Consider the following 17,913-nt stretch of genomic DNA (forward strand, 5'->3'; position numbering starts at 1 on the left):
ACACCCTTATGGCAGAAAGTGAAGAGGAACTCAAAAGCCTCTTGATGAGAGTGAAAGAGAATGAAAAAGTTGGCTTAAAGCTCAACATTCAGGAAACTAAGATCATGGCGTCCGGTCCCATCATTCATGGGAAATAGATGGGGAAACAGTGGAAACAGTGTCATTTTTTGGGGGGCTCCAAAATCACTTCAGATGGTGACTGCAGCCATGAAATTAAAAGACGCTTACTCCTTGGAAGGAAAGTTATGACCAACCTAGATAGCATATTCAAAAGCAGAGACATTACTTTGCCAACAAAGGTCCGTCTAGTTAAGGCTATGGTTTTTCCAGTGGTCATGTATGGATGTGAGAGTTGGACTGTGAAGAAAGCTGAGCACAGAAGAATTGATGCTTTTGAACTGTGGTGTTGGAGAAGACTCTTGAGAGAGTCCCTTGGACTGCAAGGAGATCCAACTGGTCCATTCTAAAGATCAGTCCTGGGTGTTCATTGGAAGGACTGATGCTAAAGCTGAAACTCCAGTACTTGGCCACGTCATGTGAAGAGTTGACTCATTGGAAGACTCTGATGCTGGGAGGGATTGGGGGCAGGAGAAGGGGATGACAGAGGATGAGATGGCTGGATGGCATCACCAACTCGATGGACATGAGTTTGAGTGAACTCCGGAGTTTGTGATGGACAGGGAGGTGTGGCATGCTGCGATTCATGGGGTTGCAGAGTCGGACACGACTGAGTGACTGAACTGAATGCTGACATTATCAAAGATTAAATAAGTTCTCCCCAAGAGATGCTGCAGTTTCCATATGGATCTAAGTTCACATAGAGCTCAGTCTGTTATAAATGAAAAGGATCATTCAGCCTTTTCCCAGATATTAAAGTTGGAGCTGATTTATTAAGACTCCACCTACAGACTGAGATTTGGCAGATATTGGTACAGAAGTCAAAGCAGTGATGATAAATATGTAACTTGAGTGCAGCAGCTGTTCACTAGCCCTCTTTCCTCCCAAAACATGCTCAGACAACAATATTTTCACTTCATTTATTTCTTCAAAATAAGTCATTTCATACAGCATTTAGGTATTTAAAATCATACACCTCACAAATAAAATTAATGCATCTTAATGACAATGGTAAAATCACATAAGTTATATAAAACAAAATTAGGCATCTTTCAGGTAGTAGCACTAGTGCATTAACTTGAAAAAATGCTGGCAAATCAACAAAATGTTTTTAAACCAAGGAAGCACTGTCCATCTTTATTAACAAAAAATATTTTATGTCAAGAGAAACAGAACTTTGTTCTATTTGTCCTTCTCTATTACTTTTCAAGTCATATTTTAAAGGTCTAAATTTGAGTTTTGTAGGTTTCTCATTGCTTCAGGAATTTCAACCTCTATTGCATTAATACAGGAAATATAGGACTACTGCTATTCTCTATTCCTTTTGACAAATTATATTTATTCTTTAAACTTAATACTTTTAAAGGAAAAACGTTACATTTTGCTAAGGAAATTCTATTTCCTGTAAACAGTTTATGTGATAAATGGCACCAATGTGAACTGGAAAACAAACAAGAGTCAGGTGCCCTGGTCCTTTAAGTAACTTATGGGAGACAACTAACTACATATCCTATACCAGTCAGGCTCATGTAATCTGAGAGGAAATTGTAAACCTTTCCTAGGTTAACCTGTTTGCCTACAGTGTAACTAAATCATATTTTCACTATCCCCAAACTCTTTAGATGTAGGTATGCATTTAAAAAAAACAAGTATAAAAAGGCATCATAGCAAAATGTTTATAGTCATGGTTTAATACTTTACTGACAAGCCTTTCTGTTATGGCCTTGCTAGAGTCAATGCCAAGAAATGTGAACGGGTTAAGATGACACAAAGGCATTGCCTGAAACATTTTCTGAAAAGCATAATTCAAGAATAGGAATGCATTCATTTGAGCTCTTCTGTTTATGTGGCACTTTATCTTCCTGCCCCTTTCTTCCTTTATTCTAAAGCAGCATGTGAGGGTTATTAATCTCCTCTAAATTCTACCAACCAAGACTTAAATCATCACTCCACAATTCAGTATCAATGTGATTTTTTCAAAGTCAAATATTCAAACCACTGTAAACAAAACGCAAGCTAAGTTTTGGAGATGGAAAATTAAAGAAACTTTTTTCCACAATCAGCGAAGTTTTATAATCTTTTTAAGTTGGATGAAATGTGCTAAATGCTAAATATCATAACTCCTAGTAAGAAAACATCCTTAGTTAATAAACTAGCTTATTCAAATCAAGTGTTTCACTTTAGACTTAGTGATTTTGCTTATGTATGACTTTTAAGGCCTCTGACTCAAAAATCAGCTCAAAATCATAAGCCTGCTTAGAAACAAATGAAAGGTTTTAAGAATCTAACATTTTCAAAGTTGCAGTAGTCATCTTTGAGCTACAAGGACAAATTTGAATACTGCATTGTACAATGAATAAAGAACAATCACATTATAGAAATAAGTAACATTTTGAATGCTAGGGCACACAGCATGCTCCTAATAGTTACTGAAATGGAGTTTTACTGTTAGAGAATTACCAGAATGTTGTACCACTGGATACACTATTCACTGATGGTAACTTTTAATTAAGAAGAGCTGATTGTTGGCAGCTCAAGAGCTATATTTTAATGTCTGACAAGATCGCCAGAGAGGGCTAACATGTAAACTTTTATTTCATGTTTTTAAAGTGCTGCAAATAATAGATTTGTGTTCTCAATACATGAAAAAACATGAAAATCCTAATATTTGAAAGTTTAGGAAGGCCGCCTGACACATAAAGAGCAAAAAAAAAATCACTCTGCTGCTAATCTTATATATTCCCCATTCAATTTTTTTCACAAAAGACGTAGAAAACTATGTTCAGCTAGAGGGGAACTTACAACATTCCTGTTTTAATGCCTATACAAGATAGAAAGAGTAAGCTGAACATGCAAATTAGGCATGGGCATTTACAGGAATGTATAAATATGTTCATTCATTCCTGATAAAGATTTCACTGGGACTTGAACTTCATGGAATAATCAAGTAGTATGTCACTATTAGTTTTTGCCAACAGGGTCAAGATGACCAGCCCCCAAACTTGCAAGGGTCTCACTTGACTGTGTCCATGATCCATTCATGAGAAACAAGAAATCAACCACGAACTACTACTAACAGTAGTACACTGTTATCTTCAGTACCACACTGATATCTTCATATGGCTACCACATCACAAAATTCCCAAGACATTAATTTTAATTTCTGAAATCAATCTATCCAGAGGTGCATTCATAGCCCTACATCTAATCTTTAAATCCAAAGAAGAGTAAGGGAAAGAAGAGTTAAGGAAAGGAGGAGTAGGGGATAGGAAAGTACAATCTTGATTCATTTTGCTACTAATATAAATTAACCTCATTTTAACAAAAAAAAAAATTCTTGCAAGGCAGTCAAAACCTGAATGAATAGGAAGAAAGGTTTCGCTCTGCTCAAGTGCAAATGTAAGAAAAAGTTTCTTTTCATCTTGGTGCAATGTTTTAAATTTCTGCGTAACATAAGAATTTACTTATGTTAACTAACTTCAAGTATATAGTGTTAGGCGCTCAGTCGTGTCTGACTGTGACCCCATGGGAGCCTGCCAGGCTCCTCTGTCCATGGGATTCTTCAGGCAAGAATACTGAAATGGGTTGCCATTCCCTTCTCCATTCAAGAGTATAAGTGCAATTTAAAAAAATCTTTTAACTTCTGTGAGGCTTACAAGCTTGAGTTCTGAGTAAGCACAAGTTTTAGTTTTTAATCCTCCACAATTAAAATGGTCTGCAAACAGTGCTTCATCTTGAATATCCCATGATCAGAACATTACTTAAAAAAGTCCTAATGCTGAATTTCAGCAGCTGATTAATTTTAAAAAGTCGTTACTGAGAGTGACCTATCAGTGTCCAACTGAGGAATGCACAACCTAGTTAACAGGTATAACAGAATAAGATCCCCTAAATAAATAGTTGACACTTGTTATAAAAGCTTAAATATGCAAACAAAAACACTTAAAATAAACTTAATTTTATAAAATATCCAGTTCTATATCCCTCCACTTGTTAAAACTAAAATCAAATGTAGATAAAGTATACTTAATTTTAAAACAACAAAATTTATGTTCAGAAACATCAATATATGCCTGGTATATAATAAATTACTCAATAAATATTTGTTGGATGAATAAACTTCTCTAAAATTCCAGTAAGCAAGTATCAAGTTTGGCCCTTAAAATACTTAGGAAAGGAAGACAAGGTTTATGAATAATAATGCATAAAGCTCAACTGGATTGGTGTTACCCAGTGGTATACTCTTAATTCACAGCTTTAAATTTTTCTGGGGGAATGAAGAGATACAAAATCCTTTTAGACCAGATGACATACAGGTACAAAGAGATTTTCAGTCATATTCATTTGTACACATGACTGCCAAACATCGAATTTCACAAGCTCCAAGTGCTATTTTAAGGCTCGGTAAAATAGAAAATGAAACACTTTTCAGTTAAACTGACGATAATAACTTATAACGCCTAAAAGTCCTATTCACACAAAAGGTACTCAAGAAAAGTCATCTAACGATTTAAAGCATATTTTTTGAATTGCTCCTTAAAGATACTTTTCTCCTAAATTGTTTACATACTCCTTAATTTTATACGATCACTTCTACCAAGTGAAAGTGCTGAGTAAATCTCAATTCTGAAACATTTGCCAAGAAGACATGCTAAAAGAAATATAAGTGCTTTAAGGTATACCATTGGTTTTTTTTTTTTTTTTTTGGTCACTCCATGACGCTTGTGGGACTTAGTTCCCCAACAAGGGATTGAACCTGCACCCTTGGCAATGAAAGGGTAGAGTTCTAACCACTGGACTGCCAGGGAATTCCCATACCATTGGTTTTCTAAGTAAGATAATAAAAAACAAGACCAAGATAACAAAACTTCACAGCATTAAGCCTCTTTACATTATGTAAAATAATGCATAACAAATTAAAATTTAGCATCCCTGATCTTCAGAAGAATTAAGAGGTAGAACACTTTTATCTGGAAGATCTCATAGTGAAGCTAAGTTTTAGAGGGTATGCCTCGTGGATTAGCCCACCAAGCAAATGGCTACACATCTAATTCTAGTAAGAAGCAGAATTCTGAGAAGGTTGAATAAGGCAAAGATTTAAAAACTATCATATTTTGTAAGTCAAACAAATTCATTCAATGTTATTATCCCAATTACTTTAAAACTCTTCAAAAGTCAAGGTAATAGATGGTGGATAAACAAAGTATTAATTTTCAGAAACATGAAATCATTTAAGAGTGGTTTGACAAGGCTAGCATGAAAACAAATACTGTTTAGGTAAGCAAAAGATCTCTCAAAACCAAATGAAAGCATGGTGTTATAATTTTAGATGAAAAGTTATTTTAGGAGTTGGAGGAAATGCTTTTAACAAAAAGCTGAGGAAATCAAATCCCTCCAAACAATATCCAACGCGACAGATGAATAAATGAGTTGCATTAAAACATGAGGCCCATGGTCTTTTAAAGCTTCAGTAAGCTGCTCAGGCACCTTTTCCCTCGTACATTCTCTTTTATAGACTAGAAATTCTTCACTGGGCACTATAAGTTCTTGTTTTTAGGTAATATTCTCAAGGAGTAGACTCATCTCTGTAAAAATTGCATGTTATCTACTTATAACAACTGGTGAAGTACACATTTATAAAGTCTACCAAATTGCAATATGAAATCAGTTTCGACAATTCTGAGTATCTTCATTTGAGGAATCAATTCATAACATAGAAACTATTAACCCACTCAGAGTTTTTAAAAAGACCCAATTACTGGAGACACTGTGGATTACGTCCAGTGGCCTCAGCTGAAGCCTTTCGCATTACCCCAAATAGGAAGTTGTTTTCTTCTACAAGTTAATGCTGCTGGGTGCTAGTTTATAATACTAACACTATATCTTCAGGTCAGTGTCAGTAGGTGGCAAGGACCACCTATTCTGTCACCCAAGCAGAAAGAGGGCTGTATCACCGCTGTAGACACACATCTGTAAACTTGCACACTAATTTTAATCTTAACAATGAATTCAGTGTCTTAGTGGTTTAAGGTTAAAAGGATGGTTCAAGCATTGTGTTCTTTTGTTGTTAAGGGTAACAAATAGCTTATTGGAAAACCCAGAGCCTTCTGGATCTGTGAGGTAGTAGGCTTCAATCCTCATCATGCATGGATCACACTTCTCCAAAGTTGGTATGGCCTGTCTCCTTGGCATGGTCCCTTGCTTCTGCTTGTCCAGTTAATCCCTTCTGACATACCATGCATCTCAGGGTGAAGCGGTTTACATCTGTAAACTGTCTCTTCTTTCTAGCTTCATCTGCTAATTCCAGTGCTTGCACAAGAATAATATCATCATAAGAGGAGAAAATAGTCAGAGGAGGGGTGTCTGGGTCAGGGAAGACAAGCTGAAGTGGATCATAGTGGATGCCATCATAAATGAGAAGGACCCTTTTGGTATATCCTGCATCTTCCCCAAAACGATCAATTCGTACGGTCTGTGTATCCACTACACATATTTCACATTGGTAAAATTTAGACAAAATGGATATCTCAATAGCTCCGCCCCAAGTATCATCCCTTTTGATCCAGTCACAGTACTCTTCATTTGTTTTTCCCAGTATTGCCTCACTATAGAAGTCTGGATCACTTGCTACAATTTGTGCTATGAAGCGTCTCATCTCAGGGGCACAAGCTGGATTCAAGACTCCTCCTTCAACAACATAGTACACACTGGTAAAGAGACAGGAGTTGTCTGCTGGGACTGCCATCCTGGTAAGCACAGGCAAAGTTTCCCTGACGTAACTAGGAGCACCATATTTTGTAAATGCAGGTGACGTTTTGGGCCTATTTTGGTCTTCTTCAACGATCAGCATGTCACCTGTCAAAAACAAAACAAATTCAGAACTGCAGAGAAAGTATAGATGAAATTGGGTGTTCACTAAGCAAGTCTGTAAATTACAAACAGGAGGAGTTAAAGTATAAACTGGGGTTACTAGGGAGAATACAGCTTTGCAAACATGTGACTAGTAAGAATTCTTGCTCCCTGAATCTTCATAGAGATGAAAACGGAACAAAGAGAAAGGCATTGTATTTCATTTAGTAAAGGACCCGAGTTACACACTTTTATACCTACCTAAAAAGATACATTTCAAGAACAAAATTTTCTTATCCTTGCTCTCTGCAGTTTAAAAGCACTTCCAAAAGGTGTTTACGAAGGACTCGGCCACTAGGGGGTGCTCTCGATCTGAAATACCATATCTACCCTGTTCAAGTGTTTACAGGATCCTAGAGACTACAGAGGAAAGCTTTTAAATACCAATATTGCTGTTCAAGTTTTAATACTGGACAGAAATAACTGCTTTTGTCTAGAACTTGAAAGCGCCTTCAGTGGATGTGTCAAAGCAAACTCTAAAATGAATACAACTGTCAGAGAAAGTATAAATGAAGGCGATTGTAAAAATGAACCAGGACAGCAAAAAAAAGTATCCTACATCCTTCAGACATACTGTCTTCTTTCAGTGATACAGGGAAAAAGAGCAATCAGGACAGAGAAAACATCGCATTTTAAAAATACTTCTGTGGACACAGAGGGAAACAAAATGAATGAGATGTTTTCCAGACAAACCAGAAAGCAGCCAGGAAAGAGGACTCCACGGCTTTTGAGCTTCTCACAGAGATCAGGCCCTCCCTGTCTCTTTCAAACTACATGTGAAGTCAAGGAGTTGTTGGACACTCGCCCTGGCCTCCGTCAGAATTCTCTGTTCTTTAATTTCTCCTATTCTCGTCCTCCAAACCGACACATAGACCTGGCCCTGACACCGTCTGTTCTCTTTTCTGCCCCTCTTCGTCCTCCCAAGACCTTGCCTGGCCCAGCCTCGATTCCCGTACCTGACTGGATGGGCAAATCCTCCAGAATGGTATCCCCGTTGCTGAGATCCAGGCACTCGGGCGGGTATCCGACGAGGATTCGCTGACAGCCGGGGGAGATCCCAGTGATGGCGGCAATCTGGCCCTGGAGTTCCCGCACCCGGGTCCGGCTGGACAACCCCTGCAAAACATGGGTGCCCTCCTTGGCCTTGCAGCGGAGCCGCCACATAGCGTTGGTGCGGCCGCCCACAGGGCAGACACCGGTGGGGCCAGCTTTGGTCCCGGCAGCAGGCTGGCTGACGCCGCCGGGGCAACCAGCCGCCGGGTGGACTCCAAAATGGCCACCCTTTGCCGGTCCAAACATCGCGAGAAGTGGCTGCTTTTACGGTTCTCGCGATACTCTTCGGCTTCTGTTGTAGCACGCTCTTAAAGAGACAACTAACTCCTGCCACTTCCGCGTCAGGAGGCAAAGGATGAAGGTTTATCCGTATTCCCAAAGTACGACTGCTCTTGCTATCTGTAGAGCTAGTGAGGTACCCTCCGCGTCGGAAGCATATATGCTCAAGGGAAGAGGGTGGGGGAAGGAGTTCCTGAATCAAAGCCATTGGAATGTAGCCTTGTACTTAGTTCGGAAATTATTAAATTGGGGCTTCCAAACTACGCCGGGAGAAACAAGAATCATAGTTCGGAATGCAGACGAATGCCAAGAATGGTCTGTGAGTCAAATAACCAGTTAAAGACAAATAAGTACTCGTGACTATAGACTCGGCTGCTGCAAACATTGACTCATTGAGGTTAAGGGGCCGAACGACTGGCCTTTCCATCTCCAAGAGACTGTAACTTGAAAAGTCCATTGGCCACATCAGAAAGCGCAGTATGAGGTCAGCATCTGGGCAGAGGGCAATTGCTACCTTCAGGAGGTGGTGGCGGTATAAGGAGGAGGAATGAAGACCAACGTGTGTCATTCAGATTCCAGTTCAGGCCCTAGACATGCACATACCAAAAGGACTCCATTCCTGCCTTCAAAATAGCAAAGTACTCACGTAATCAGGAGAGAAGGTGGGGTGTAAAGGACACATAACCACGGAATTTCATAGCAACGTGATAATGCTAGATTATGTGACTTTTTCCAAACCTATATCCCGAGAACAAAGCACGGTGCCTCGCAAATAAGTGCTCAGTAAATACTTGCTGAATGTATAAAACGGAGCTGTATAGGCACAGAGAGGGCAGCTGGGAGCTGTAAAAAGTTTCAAAGAGGAGATACTATTTGAGCTGTTTTGAAGGATGAATTTAATCCCCAAGGTGAAAGAGGAATAAAAAACATCTCTGAATTTACCTCTCTTCCAAGAAATACGTACGCATTGTTCATTGTCCATCCTGGACGCAGAGCAGCAAAGCCTACACTGCATAGAGGGGATTTATTACCACAGTCAAGCATCGAATGGGCCCCGGGGGCAACTGTGCACTTGAAATGTGCAAACTCACTAACACTGTGAAAGTTTCTGCCTCTGATTAAGTTATATGGAAACAACACATCTTTTCAAACCTTTCAGGACCCAATTTTCTCCTGGAGCAGTTTTCCTCTTTGGTTCTTCAAGATGGTCATAACAACCGGTACAGCGTGGGTGGTAAACGAGAGAATAAATAAGGTGGGTAAGTCCGCTGGAGTACGAGCACGGGTTCCGGGAAGTCCCTGGTTCGGCGAGGAGAGTAGTTGATTTTCTTAGTTTACAGTGTTTGACCGAAAGTACTATGCCAACATCCTAAGATGGGATCCTCTTAAGTCCTTTGGTGGTTTACTTTAGCACGTGTTAGTCACTCAGTTGTGTCCGACTCTCTGTGACCTGAAGCAAAGTACCTTCTAAAGTGTGTGCTCCAGTGCTTGGATTTAACGAGATCCCGCCGGGATTCAGGGAGGAGAGCGTTAATCTTCACATTTTTTTTTTCCAGTCACCAAAAAGCCACACCCCCTCAAGACGTCCACTAGTTCACTCTCGCGATAAAAAAGGTCCGGCTTTTTATTAACCCCGCCCCCAGCCGTACTAGTTGCCAGGCAACGGTGTAGCCAACCGCCAAGGCGCCGGGAGACTCGCGAGCTCGCGCTAGTTCACCTTCACAGGTCCCTCCTCCTGCCCGAGCGAGCGTCCTCGAGCCCCGCCCCCCGGAGCCCGCGGGCGCTCGATTGGCCGAGGAACCTCTCCAGGTGAGGGCTGAGGCCGGGGTGGGCGGGGCCTTGCGGGCACGTGACCCGCCGGGAGCTGGTGCTCCAGACCCCGGCCCCAGAGTCAGCTCCCGCCTGTTAGCCTCAACGGGTAAGTACCGGGGCCGCAGGCGGGAGGGGTCTTAGGGTGGACGGCGGCTGTGCGGCACCTTGAAGGGGTTTGACAGGCGATAGGAGGGGGGCTGCCTGGACCTTGATGAGGTGAGGGAAGATGAAGCCTCGCTGTTCGGGGCAAGTCCGGGTTCCCCCCGCCCCCACCCCAGGCATTACCTGGAGTGCGTAAGTTTAGGGACCCAGAGCCGCAGCTGATGGGTGAGTTCAGAGGATGTGCGTGGTCAGTGGAAGAACTGCAGGGTCCCTGAAGCTCTGGAGGTCTTTCTCACGAGTCCCTTGTCTGGGATTGCGGAGTGAACTCGGGGCTCTCCCACTCCAGTTAAGACTCAGGACTTACCCCTTATGCTGCAAGTGACCTTGGGAAAGTTATTTACCGCATCTAGTTGCAGGGTGATAACACCATCGACTGCTTCCCAGGAGATGTATGGGGAGGGAGTGCGGACCAGGGGTTGAGGGTAACACCACAAGGGAAAGTGGTGACGTCCGGGGGCTGTACCCGGGTCCAGCTGTGGTTTTTCTTTTAGGGGACATGTTTGTGATGTTCCCGCTTCTCATTTTTTTTTTTTTTTTTTTTACCCCCCAGAAGTGAATCCTACCATTGGACTGCAGTTGCTTTATGAAAATAAACTTGATCTAGGCACAACCCACCCCATCCCCACCTGATGCCACTACTCTCCTCAGAGTCTTAACCTGGAATCTGAGGTTAGGAAGGAACTTGGATAAAGCATTTAATTTATTAACCTCAGTTTTTCGATCTAAAATGGGGAGAAGCAGCAATGGTAGCAAAATCTGTTTTATTACAGGATTATTGGAAGGATTGAAGGAGATAATTTATGTGAATGTAAACTGCTAAGTCAGCATTATAAATGCAACTGTTCATAGATAAGGAAACAGAGGGCTGGAGATATTCATGACTTGTCCTAGGGCATGCAACTATTAACTGGGAGAAGGAGGGCTGGATTTGACACTTGGCCCAGGGTTCTTTCACTTGTACCTCAGTGGTCCTCTTTTGGGTGTTCTAAGGGTTCTTTCCTTCTTTCCCTTCTTTACATTCCTTTTGTCCCTTCCAGACATCTCCTGAAGAGTTGCCATGTCCGGGAATCCTGCCTCTTCCTCAGAACAGAACAACAATAGCTATGAAACCAAAGCAAGTCTCCGAATGTCAGAGAAGAAATGTTGTGAGTGTTGGGAAAGAGGAGGGGCTGCTCTGTTCCAGGATTTTATTTTGGGAATATTGTTGTAATTCTAGACTTTGCTGCTGAGTGGGAGTGAGAAATAATTCTTTGACACGGGAATTTAAAACAAAGTCTACCAGGGGAATTTCCTTTCTGAAACAAGTAGACTCTGAAATGTCTGTCCTTGGGGCTAGACTGCTGGTGTAGCCCAGCATTTTCTTCCTGTTTTCTTTAACTGAATCTTTATCTTCTCCATCCTGGGAGTATTTGCCCAGTCAATTGATGCAGAAAGTTAGAGTAAGTATTATACTCGCAATAAGTAAGGCAGAGTGGCAGGGTGCAGGAATTCCTCGGGGCTGATACTGTTAAGAGTTTCTCTTAATCTCTTGGGCTAAGTTTTGTGAGAGTGCGCTCGCAGCAGAAATTGCAGGTAGGAACCAGTTGCTCATTTCTACAGGCCTAAGGGAAATTGACCATGACATTTCACTTCTTGCCATGTCTGGGGCACTTTACTGTCTTACAAGTTTAGTCTTTATATTTTGCAAACTATTTTCCTCTGGGGATGGGTTTCACAGGAGCATTTCCATGCCCATCTTTTAGACAGAGACAACAGATGGGTTTGCAGAGAGATGAAGTGGTATTTCCTGTCCCCGTGATCTACGTGCCTAAGCACCCTTAAGACTGCAAGACTGTATCGCCCAGGTCAAAAGGTCCTGGGCATTTGGTCCCTAGATGTTTTGGGGAAACTCAAGGAAAGCTCACTCTGTCCCTGCTTCCAAGTTCCCTTGGAAACCTACCAGGCAGTCCTTCTCATTTCAGTGGTTATATTTATCAGCAGGTGGAAATAGTCGACCAGCATAAGACTTGGGATCATCTCATGTTCCAAACTTTCACCAGAGTCTCAACCTTGATGTCACGCCCTTGTCAGTCTCATGATTAATGATGATCATCTTTTTTTCACCTATCACTGATGAAGCTTGTTGGGGTTTGGCTGCAGCAGAGGCGGCTTGTTTGGGTGTGATCCTGGGGTTGGTGCACCTGTGTGATCAGTGTCTTCTTTCTCTGCCAGGGCAGGAAGCCAGGTACCGAGGGCAAGCACCCTGTGGAAGATAGCTACTATAGAATGATATTTGGGTGTAGCCTCTGGAGTCAGCCTGCCTGGGTCCAAATCTTCTTGTTACTACTTCCTAGCTAGGTGCTTGGTTAAAAACCAAGTTGCTTGTCTGCCCCATGCCTCGGTTTACTTTTTGGTATAATGGGGATACTAATAGTATCTCTCTGAATGATACGAGAATTGAATGCGTATACATAGGAGAGCTCTTAGAAGAATGTTGGGCCTGTGGCTAAACTGTGTTATTTTTCACTTGTGACAATTTGCATGTTGTGTGTGTTCCTGAAGCATTATATATAGAGTTATGTGGTAAATGCTGTGCTGGAATCTTACTATTTAAAAGAGCCTTGTCTTAAAGAATCATATTTTCAGTAAAAAGTGTTTTCTCCTCTTGTTTGACAATATGGTAGCCCAGATTTGGGGGTATGGAATGCATATCTTAAAGAGAGGTGCCTTCATGTTACTAGGACACTTGAGTCCAAAAAGAGCAGAGAACAGGTGGTGGTAGTTGGGGGTGGGGAATTGATAACTGTGGAAGTCATGGACCCTGCCCAGTGCCCAGCGTCAGCCCTTCTGGCTCTGCTTTTTTCTCCAAAGGACTCTCCTACCTGCTTTCTAACTTTTTTGCAGCCTTTTTGTCTTGAGGTCTTTTGATTAGTCAAGGAAGCAATAATCCCAGGTCTCTTTCCGTCCTCTAGACTCTAATTCTTGATCTCCCCTTTCCAAATTCTACCCTCGTCTTCCCCATTGGAGGCATCTGGGTTCTCCTGAAGCTCTGTCATTCATTTACCCCACTTTGTTCTCCTTTCACATTTGGACTGTGAGATTTTGAAAGCCACAGTCCAAGGAGAAATACAGTTATGAGAGTATGTGTTTATTTCCCTTTTCTCTGTTACTTGCCTGTTTCTTGCAACAGGTTTCCCAGTCTGCTTAGTGTTCATACCCAGCAGCTGCTTTATTAATAGCTCGCCCATTACTGCTAATTACACCTGTTTGTTGGCTGACTTTGCCTCTGGGAAGTACCTGAACTGCATGCAGGACTGTAGAATGTCTTTAGAGAGCCAAAGCCTCCAAAAGAGCATTACTGAAATTTCAGCTGCTCCCGGGATGGGGGAGAAGGGGGTGGTGCTGGCTGAGGTGCCCTTAAGGTGCTGAGACAGCTGGTTTCAGGGCTCAGTGAAAGCAGGAATTAGGGGTAGCCGGGGAGATCCACTTGGTTTTCTTTCTTTGTTGCTTTTATTCTTTGATATTTTGAATAGGTCTGGAACAGACAGGTTCTCATGAATCTTCATGAGACAGATTCATATGAATCTTCCCCTAATTACAACACAGAAAGAAAGTGAAAAGCAAGAAATTTCTCATGATTTTGCCTGTGCCTGTTAAGTTTGATCCTTTCTAAAATCTTATTCTGGTGTATCCTGTTACTGAAAATGGATTCACACGGTACATTTTTTGTTCTGCTGCCATCTCTCCCCTGCTCCTTTTTAAAACTATATTCTGGACATTTTTTGTGGGTTGATAAGTTCAAATTTACTTCATTCTTCAATCAGCCTTGTATGGATATTGCCTTTCCCTGATGGACATTTACATTGTTTCCAGTTTTTCACCGACACCAACAACAACGTAATAAGCATCCTTGCATGTATACCTTTCCGTGTTTGTGCCAGCAGCTTTCCTGTAGAAATACTTGGAGGAAAGATAGACACTTTGAAACACTCATCAGCATTCCTCAAAAGATCTGTCTTGTTAGCAGTTTTTAATATTCCAAGGTACTTGATAGAAATTGGGCATTAAACTATAGCTACAATGGTTAACTAAAACATTAACTTTCTTAGTGTTTGGCTGCAGAACTTGGATATGTTAGGCTTATATCAGTAAAACGGCAGGACATAATTGGCAGTTTATGACTTCTGATGAATACAGAGAAGGTATTACTAATGAATCACATAGGGCAGTATATTTCAAAATATTGGGGCTGTTGAGAACAAAAAGTGGAAGATGACCTTGGTCATGAGAAAGCCAGGAACTGTGGGCCTTCTAGACTACCCTTCAGGTTTAGGTTAGAGATCAGAGTTGTGCTGGCCACTTGGTTCCCTTTGTCAGGTGCTGACAAGAGCTAGTGACTGGGACTAATTGGACAGTCATGAAACTGGGAGTCTGGTCAGGGCCCTGACCTTGACTTTCTATTGCAGGACTGTGGGCCAAGCTCTTCCCTTTTTTGGGCCTCAGGTTTTCTGTCTACAGGAGGGAAGTTTTCACATGCTCATTTCCTCTAAGTGTGTTTGTGAAGGAAAATAAGATTGAGAAAGTGAGTTCAACCTTGCATAAAGAAGGCAGAAGAGAATTTCAGCTTTGAAACAGCTTTCCAAACTTTGTCAACGGATATGTTATAATATGGGCTTCCCTGGTAGCTCAGCTGGTAAAGAATCTACCTGTAATGCAGGCGACCCCAGTTTGATTCCTGGGTCGGAAGTTCCCCTGGAGAAGTGATAGGCTACCCACTCCAGTATTTGTGGGCTTTCCTGGTGGCTCAGTTGGTAAGGAATCCGCCTGCAATGCAGGAGACCTGGGTTTGATCCCTGGGTTGGGAAGATCCCCTGGGGGAGGGTATGGCAACCGACTGCAGTATTCTTGCCTGGAGAGTTCCCATGGACAGAGGGGCCTGGTGAGCTACAGTCCATGGGGTCGGAAAGAGTCAGACATGACTCAGTGACTAAGTACAGCACAACACATGTTATAATTATATTGTGTCTGAAATTAATCAGTGTGAAGTGTCTACTATTCAAATTAAGGTGGTGATAGTTTTGTGTTTTAACAGGCAAGACAGAGTGTCCTAGTATTGCTGATGCAGTACTTTGAGATAGAAAGTATGGTTTCGTTTTGTCCTCCAGTAAATGAGCAGCCCTGTTGCAGCAGGTATGTGTGGGTGTGTCGTTGGCAGAGGGGGAGCTGCACTGGGGACCGCCAAGCGGAGTCCTTAATGCCCCGTGCTTCCTTTTGTTCTTAGCACTCTGTGTCCTGTTTGGTAAACATGGAGCAGCTGGTTCCCTGGCTGGCTTCAGAGCATCTCCCAGGGATCATCAGTTCATTTTCAGCTTCAGGGAGGGTAAGAGGACGTTTAGGGGAAGTGCGTAATGGGCTGGAAGGTGTGGGCCGAGCAGCACTGGAGGTGCAGGTAATGAGCCAAGCCATGGGGATTGGAAAGGGAGTGGCGCTGAGCTGGAGAAAGTGAAGACTCGGGAGGATTTCACTCCTGAAACCTGAGGCAGCCATCTGCCTGTTGGGGGTCAAGAGATCAGGGATTAACATCAGTGAGGCTGCAGCAGGGCATTTGCTTGCCCTTGTGCTCCCTGTTGGGATAAGAGACGAAAATCACTTCTGTTGCTCATCCCGTACCCTGGAGGGGCTCCTGCTCAGGCACAGGAGTTTTCCATGTCCCCAGTGGGTGAAGGGCTAAAAGCCAACCCCTCTGATGCCAAGTTTGGGCACCCAACCCACGCTCACTGCCAGGGCCCTGTTTGGGTACTGGGTACTTCTTGCCAAACACTCCTAGGAAACTCTCTTCCTTCCAAGGTCTGCTCTGTACCCACGCCCCTCTGCCCACTTCTCCACTGAGACCTTTTTACCTTCCCTTTTCTAAAAATGAAAGATGACATTCCCATCCAGGTACCACCAGTTTGCTGAATTGTTTCTTAGCCTTCCAGGGTCGCCTTGTCCCAGGGAAGAGAAGCAGTAGCCACCTGCTGGACGCCTTCTGGAAGATGAAGGTGCACGTGACTCTATCCCGTGCGGTCTGTGCACGGGGCCTCCCGTGTGGGAGACGCAGAGCCCGAGTCCCTCCCGATGACCTGCGTTTGGGTCTTGGCCCGGGGCTGTGACTGGCAGCATGCAGGGCCCTCTTCCACCACTCCTTCCTGGCAGGGTGGGTAGGGAGGAGCTGTGAGTAAGTCGATCCTCATTAGAGGCTCTTTTTATGGAGAAAAGCGGATCCCGGTGACTCAGTGTATGTTCTCAGGCGCGTCACCTGGCCTCTGAGCATCTGGTTTGCCCCCGCTTGCCCAGGGAGAGCTGTCTGTGTAAGTGAGCATTCTTGAAATCTGTTTTCTAAGGAAGGGCAGACCAGTGGCTGTTCTGCTTCTAAACTGTCTTGCTTCTATCTGGGCCTTTGAGGCAGGCTGGCCGTAATGCCCTTGTGGGCTAGCTTTACCACGATGTTCCTGAGGTCTAGTCAGATCCCATGTCATGTAGGCTGTGTGCTGTGTGTGCTGAGTTGCTTCAGTCATGTCTCCTTGTGACCCTGTGGACCATAGCCTGCCAGGATCCTCTGTCCATGGGATTCTCCAGGCAAGAATACTGGAGTGGGTTGCCACTGCCTTCTCCAAAGGATCTTCCTGACCCAGGGGTCGAATCTGGGTCTCCTGTGTCTCAGGCAGGTTCTTTACCATCTGAGCCACCCAGGTAGGCTTTGACACCATCTAAATCATTTAGAAGTTCTGGCTTAAACTCGTGTGGCCTGAGCACAAAGGCCCAAACAGGTTGAGGGCAGGATTTTTTTTTTTGATCCTCAAGATAACTCTTGCCCGTGGCTCTGAAGGGGTGGATGGGATCCTTAGGAGAGACAGTTTGTTGGATGTGTTACTGGAACCAGCTCAGTGCTGCACTGGTAGAGTCTCCAGGCCCAAGGCCTTCCTTCATGGCGCCGTCACTGCGTGTTACTAAATATTCTCAACGCCGAGGAAGATGCTGTGGCTACTGTCTTTCTATTCCTGGCCATTTTTTTTTTTTTTTTTTTCTCTTTCACCTTGTGTACCTCTGTGAAGACCTTGGGCAAGTGGGAAAGACACATTTTAGTTTGGGTACTTTGTCTTTTAGGAGGTTTACCTCGGTTTGCCTTTCCAGTCCTCTTGGACCCTGGCCTCACTGAAGTGTATGAGAATCAAACCAGGTTCTGATCATGAAGGCTTAGGCCCCTGCACACTCTTTACTTGGCCTCTCATTATTTATTTCTGTTCCATTCCATTTCCCTTTAGCATGGGCATCTTACATGACAAACTCTCCAACCCTCATCGTTATGATTGGCTTGCCAGCCCGTGGCAAAACCTACGTGTCCAAGAAACTTACACGCTACCTCAACTGGATTGGGGTGCCCACCAAAGGTAGGTGCAGCTGTACATTCTTTGGAAGAGGAAATGATCAGTTCTGGGCCTCCCAGGTCTCTGGGAGACTTTCTGTCCCTGGCATCAAGGTTACAGGCTGCTCCTGGCAGCAGTTGTGGTTTTTCCTGGTTTACCGGCTTTATTCTCTGGCTATCCACTTGTTCCTCCTGTC

At 43.3% G+C, this 17,913-nt stretch overlaps 2 protein-coding genes across 6 annotated transcripts in view; one reads left to right on the forward strand and one right to left on the reverse strand.

Annotated features, from left to right (window-relative positions):
* Positions 1-1,862: 1,862 nt before the first annotated feature.
* Positions 1,863-8,433, reverse strand: YOD1 (YOD1 deubiquitinase). The gene is made up of 2 exons (XM_055581796.1): positions 7,983-8,433; positions 1,863-6,972 (listed from the first exon to the last, which is right to left on the reverse strand). Exons 1-2 carry the CDS (start codon positions 8,323-8,325, stop codon positions 6,269-6,271), a joined length of 1,047 nt encoding a protein of 348 aa, XP_055437771.1. The 5' UTR covers positions 8,326-8,433; the 3' UTR covers positions 1,863-6,268.
* Positions 8,434-8,720: 287 nt separating this feature from the next.
* The window catches only part of PFKFB2 (6-phosphofructo-2-kinase/fructose-2,6-biphosphatase 2), a 28,418-nt gene continuing 19,225 nt past the window's right edge, over positions 8,721-17,913 (forward strand). For 4 of the 5 annotated variants that reach the window (XM_055581791.1, XM_055581792.1, XM_055581794.1 and 1 more), the window contains exons 1-4: positions 8,721-8,842; positions 9,518-10,276; positions 11,370-11,477; positions 17,616-17,741. In XM_055581791.1, coding sequence (XP_055437766.1) covers positions 11,390-11,477; positions 17,616-17,741 — 214 coding nt within the window. In that variant the 5' untranslated portion in view covers positions 8,721-8,842; positions 9,518-10,276; positions 11,370-11,389. The remainder of the gene's footprint in view (positions 8,843-9,517; positions 10,277-11,369; positions 11,478-17,615; positions 17,742-17,913) is intronic. The other variant, XM_055581790.1, reaches the window with a different exon arrangement.

Source organism: Bubalus kerabau, chromosome 5, assembly GCF_029407905.1.
Source record: "Bubalus kerabau isolate K-KA32 ecotype Philippines breed swamp buffalo chromosome 5, PCC_UOA_SB_1v2, whole genome shotgun sequence".
Taxonomy (NCBI): domain Eukaryota; kingdom Metazoa; phylum Chordata; class Mammalia; order Artiodactyla; family Bovidae; genus Bubalus; species Bubalus kerabau.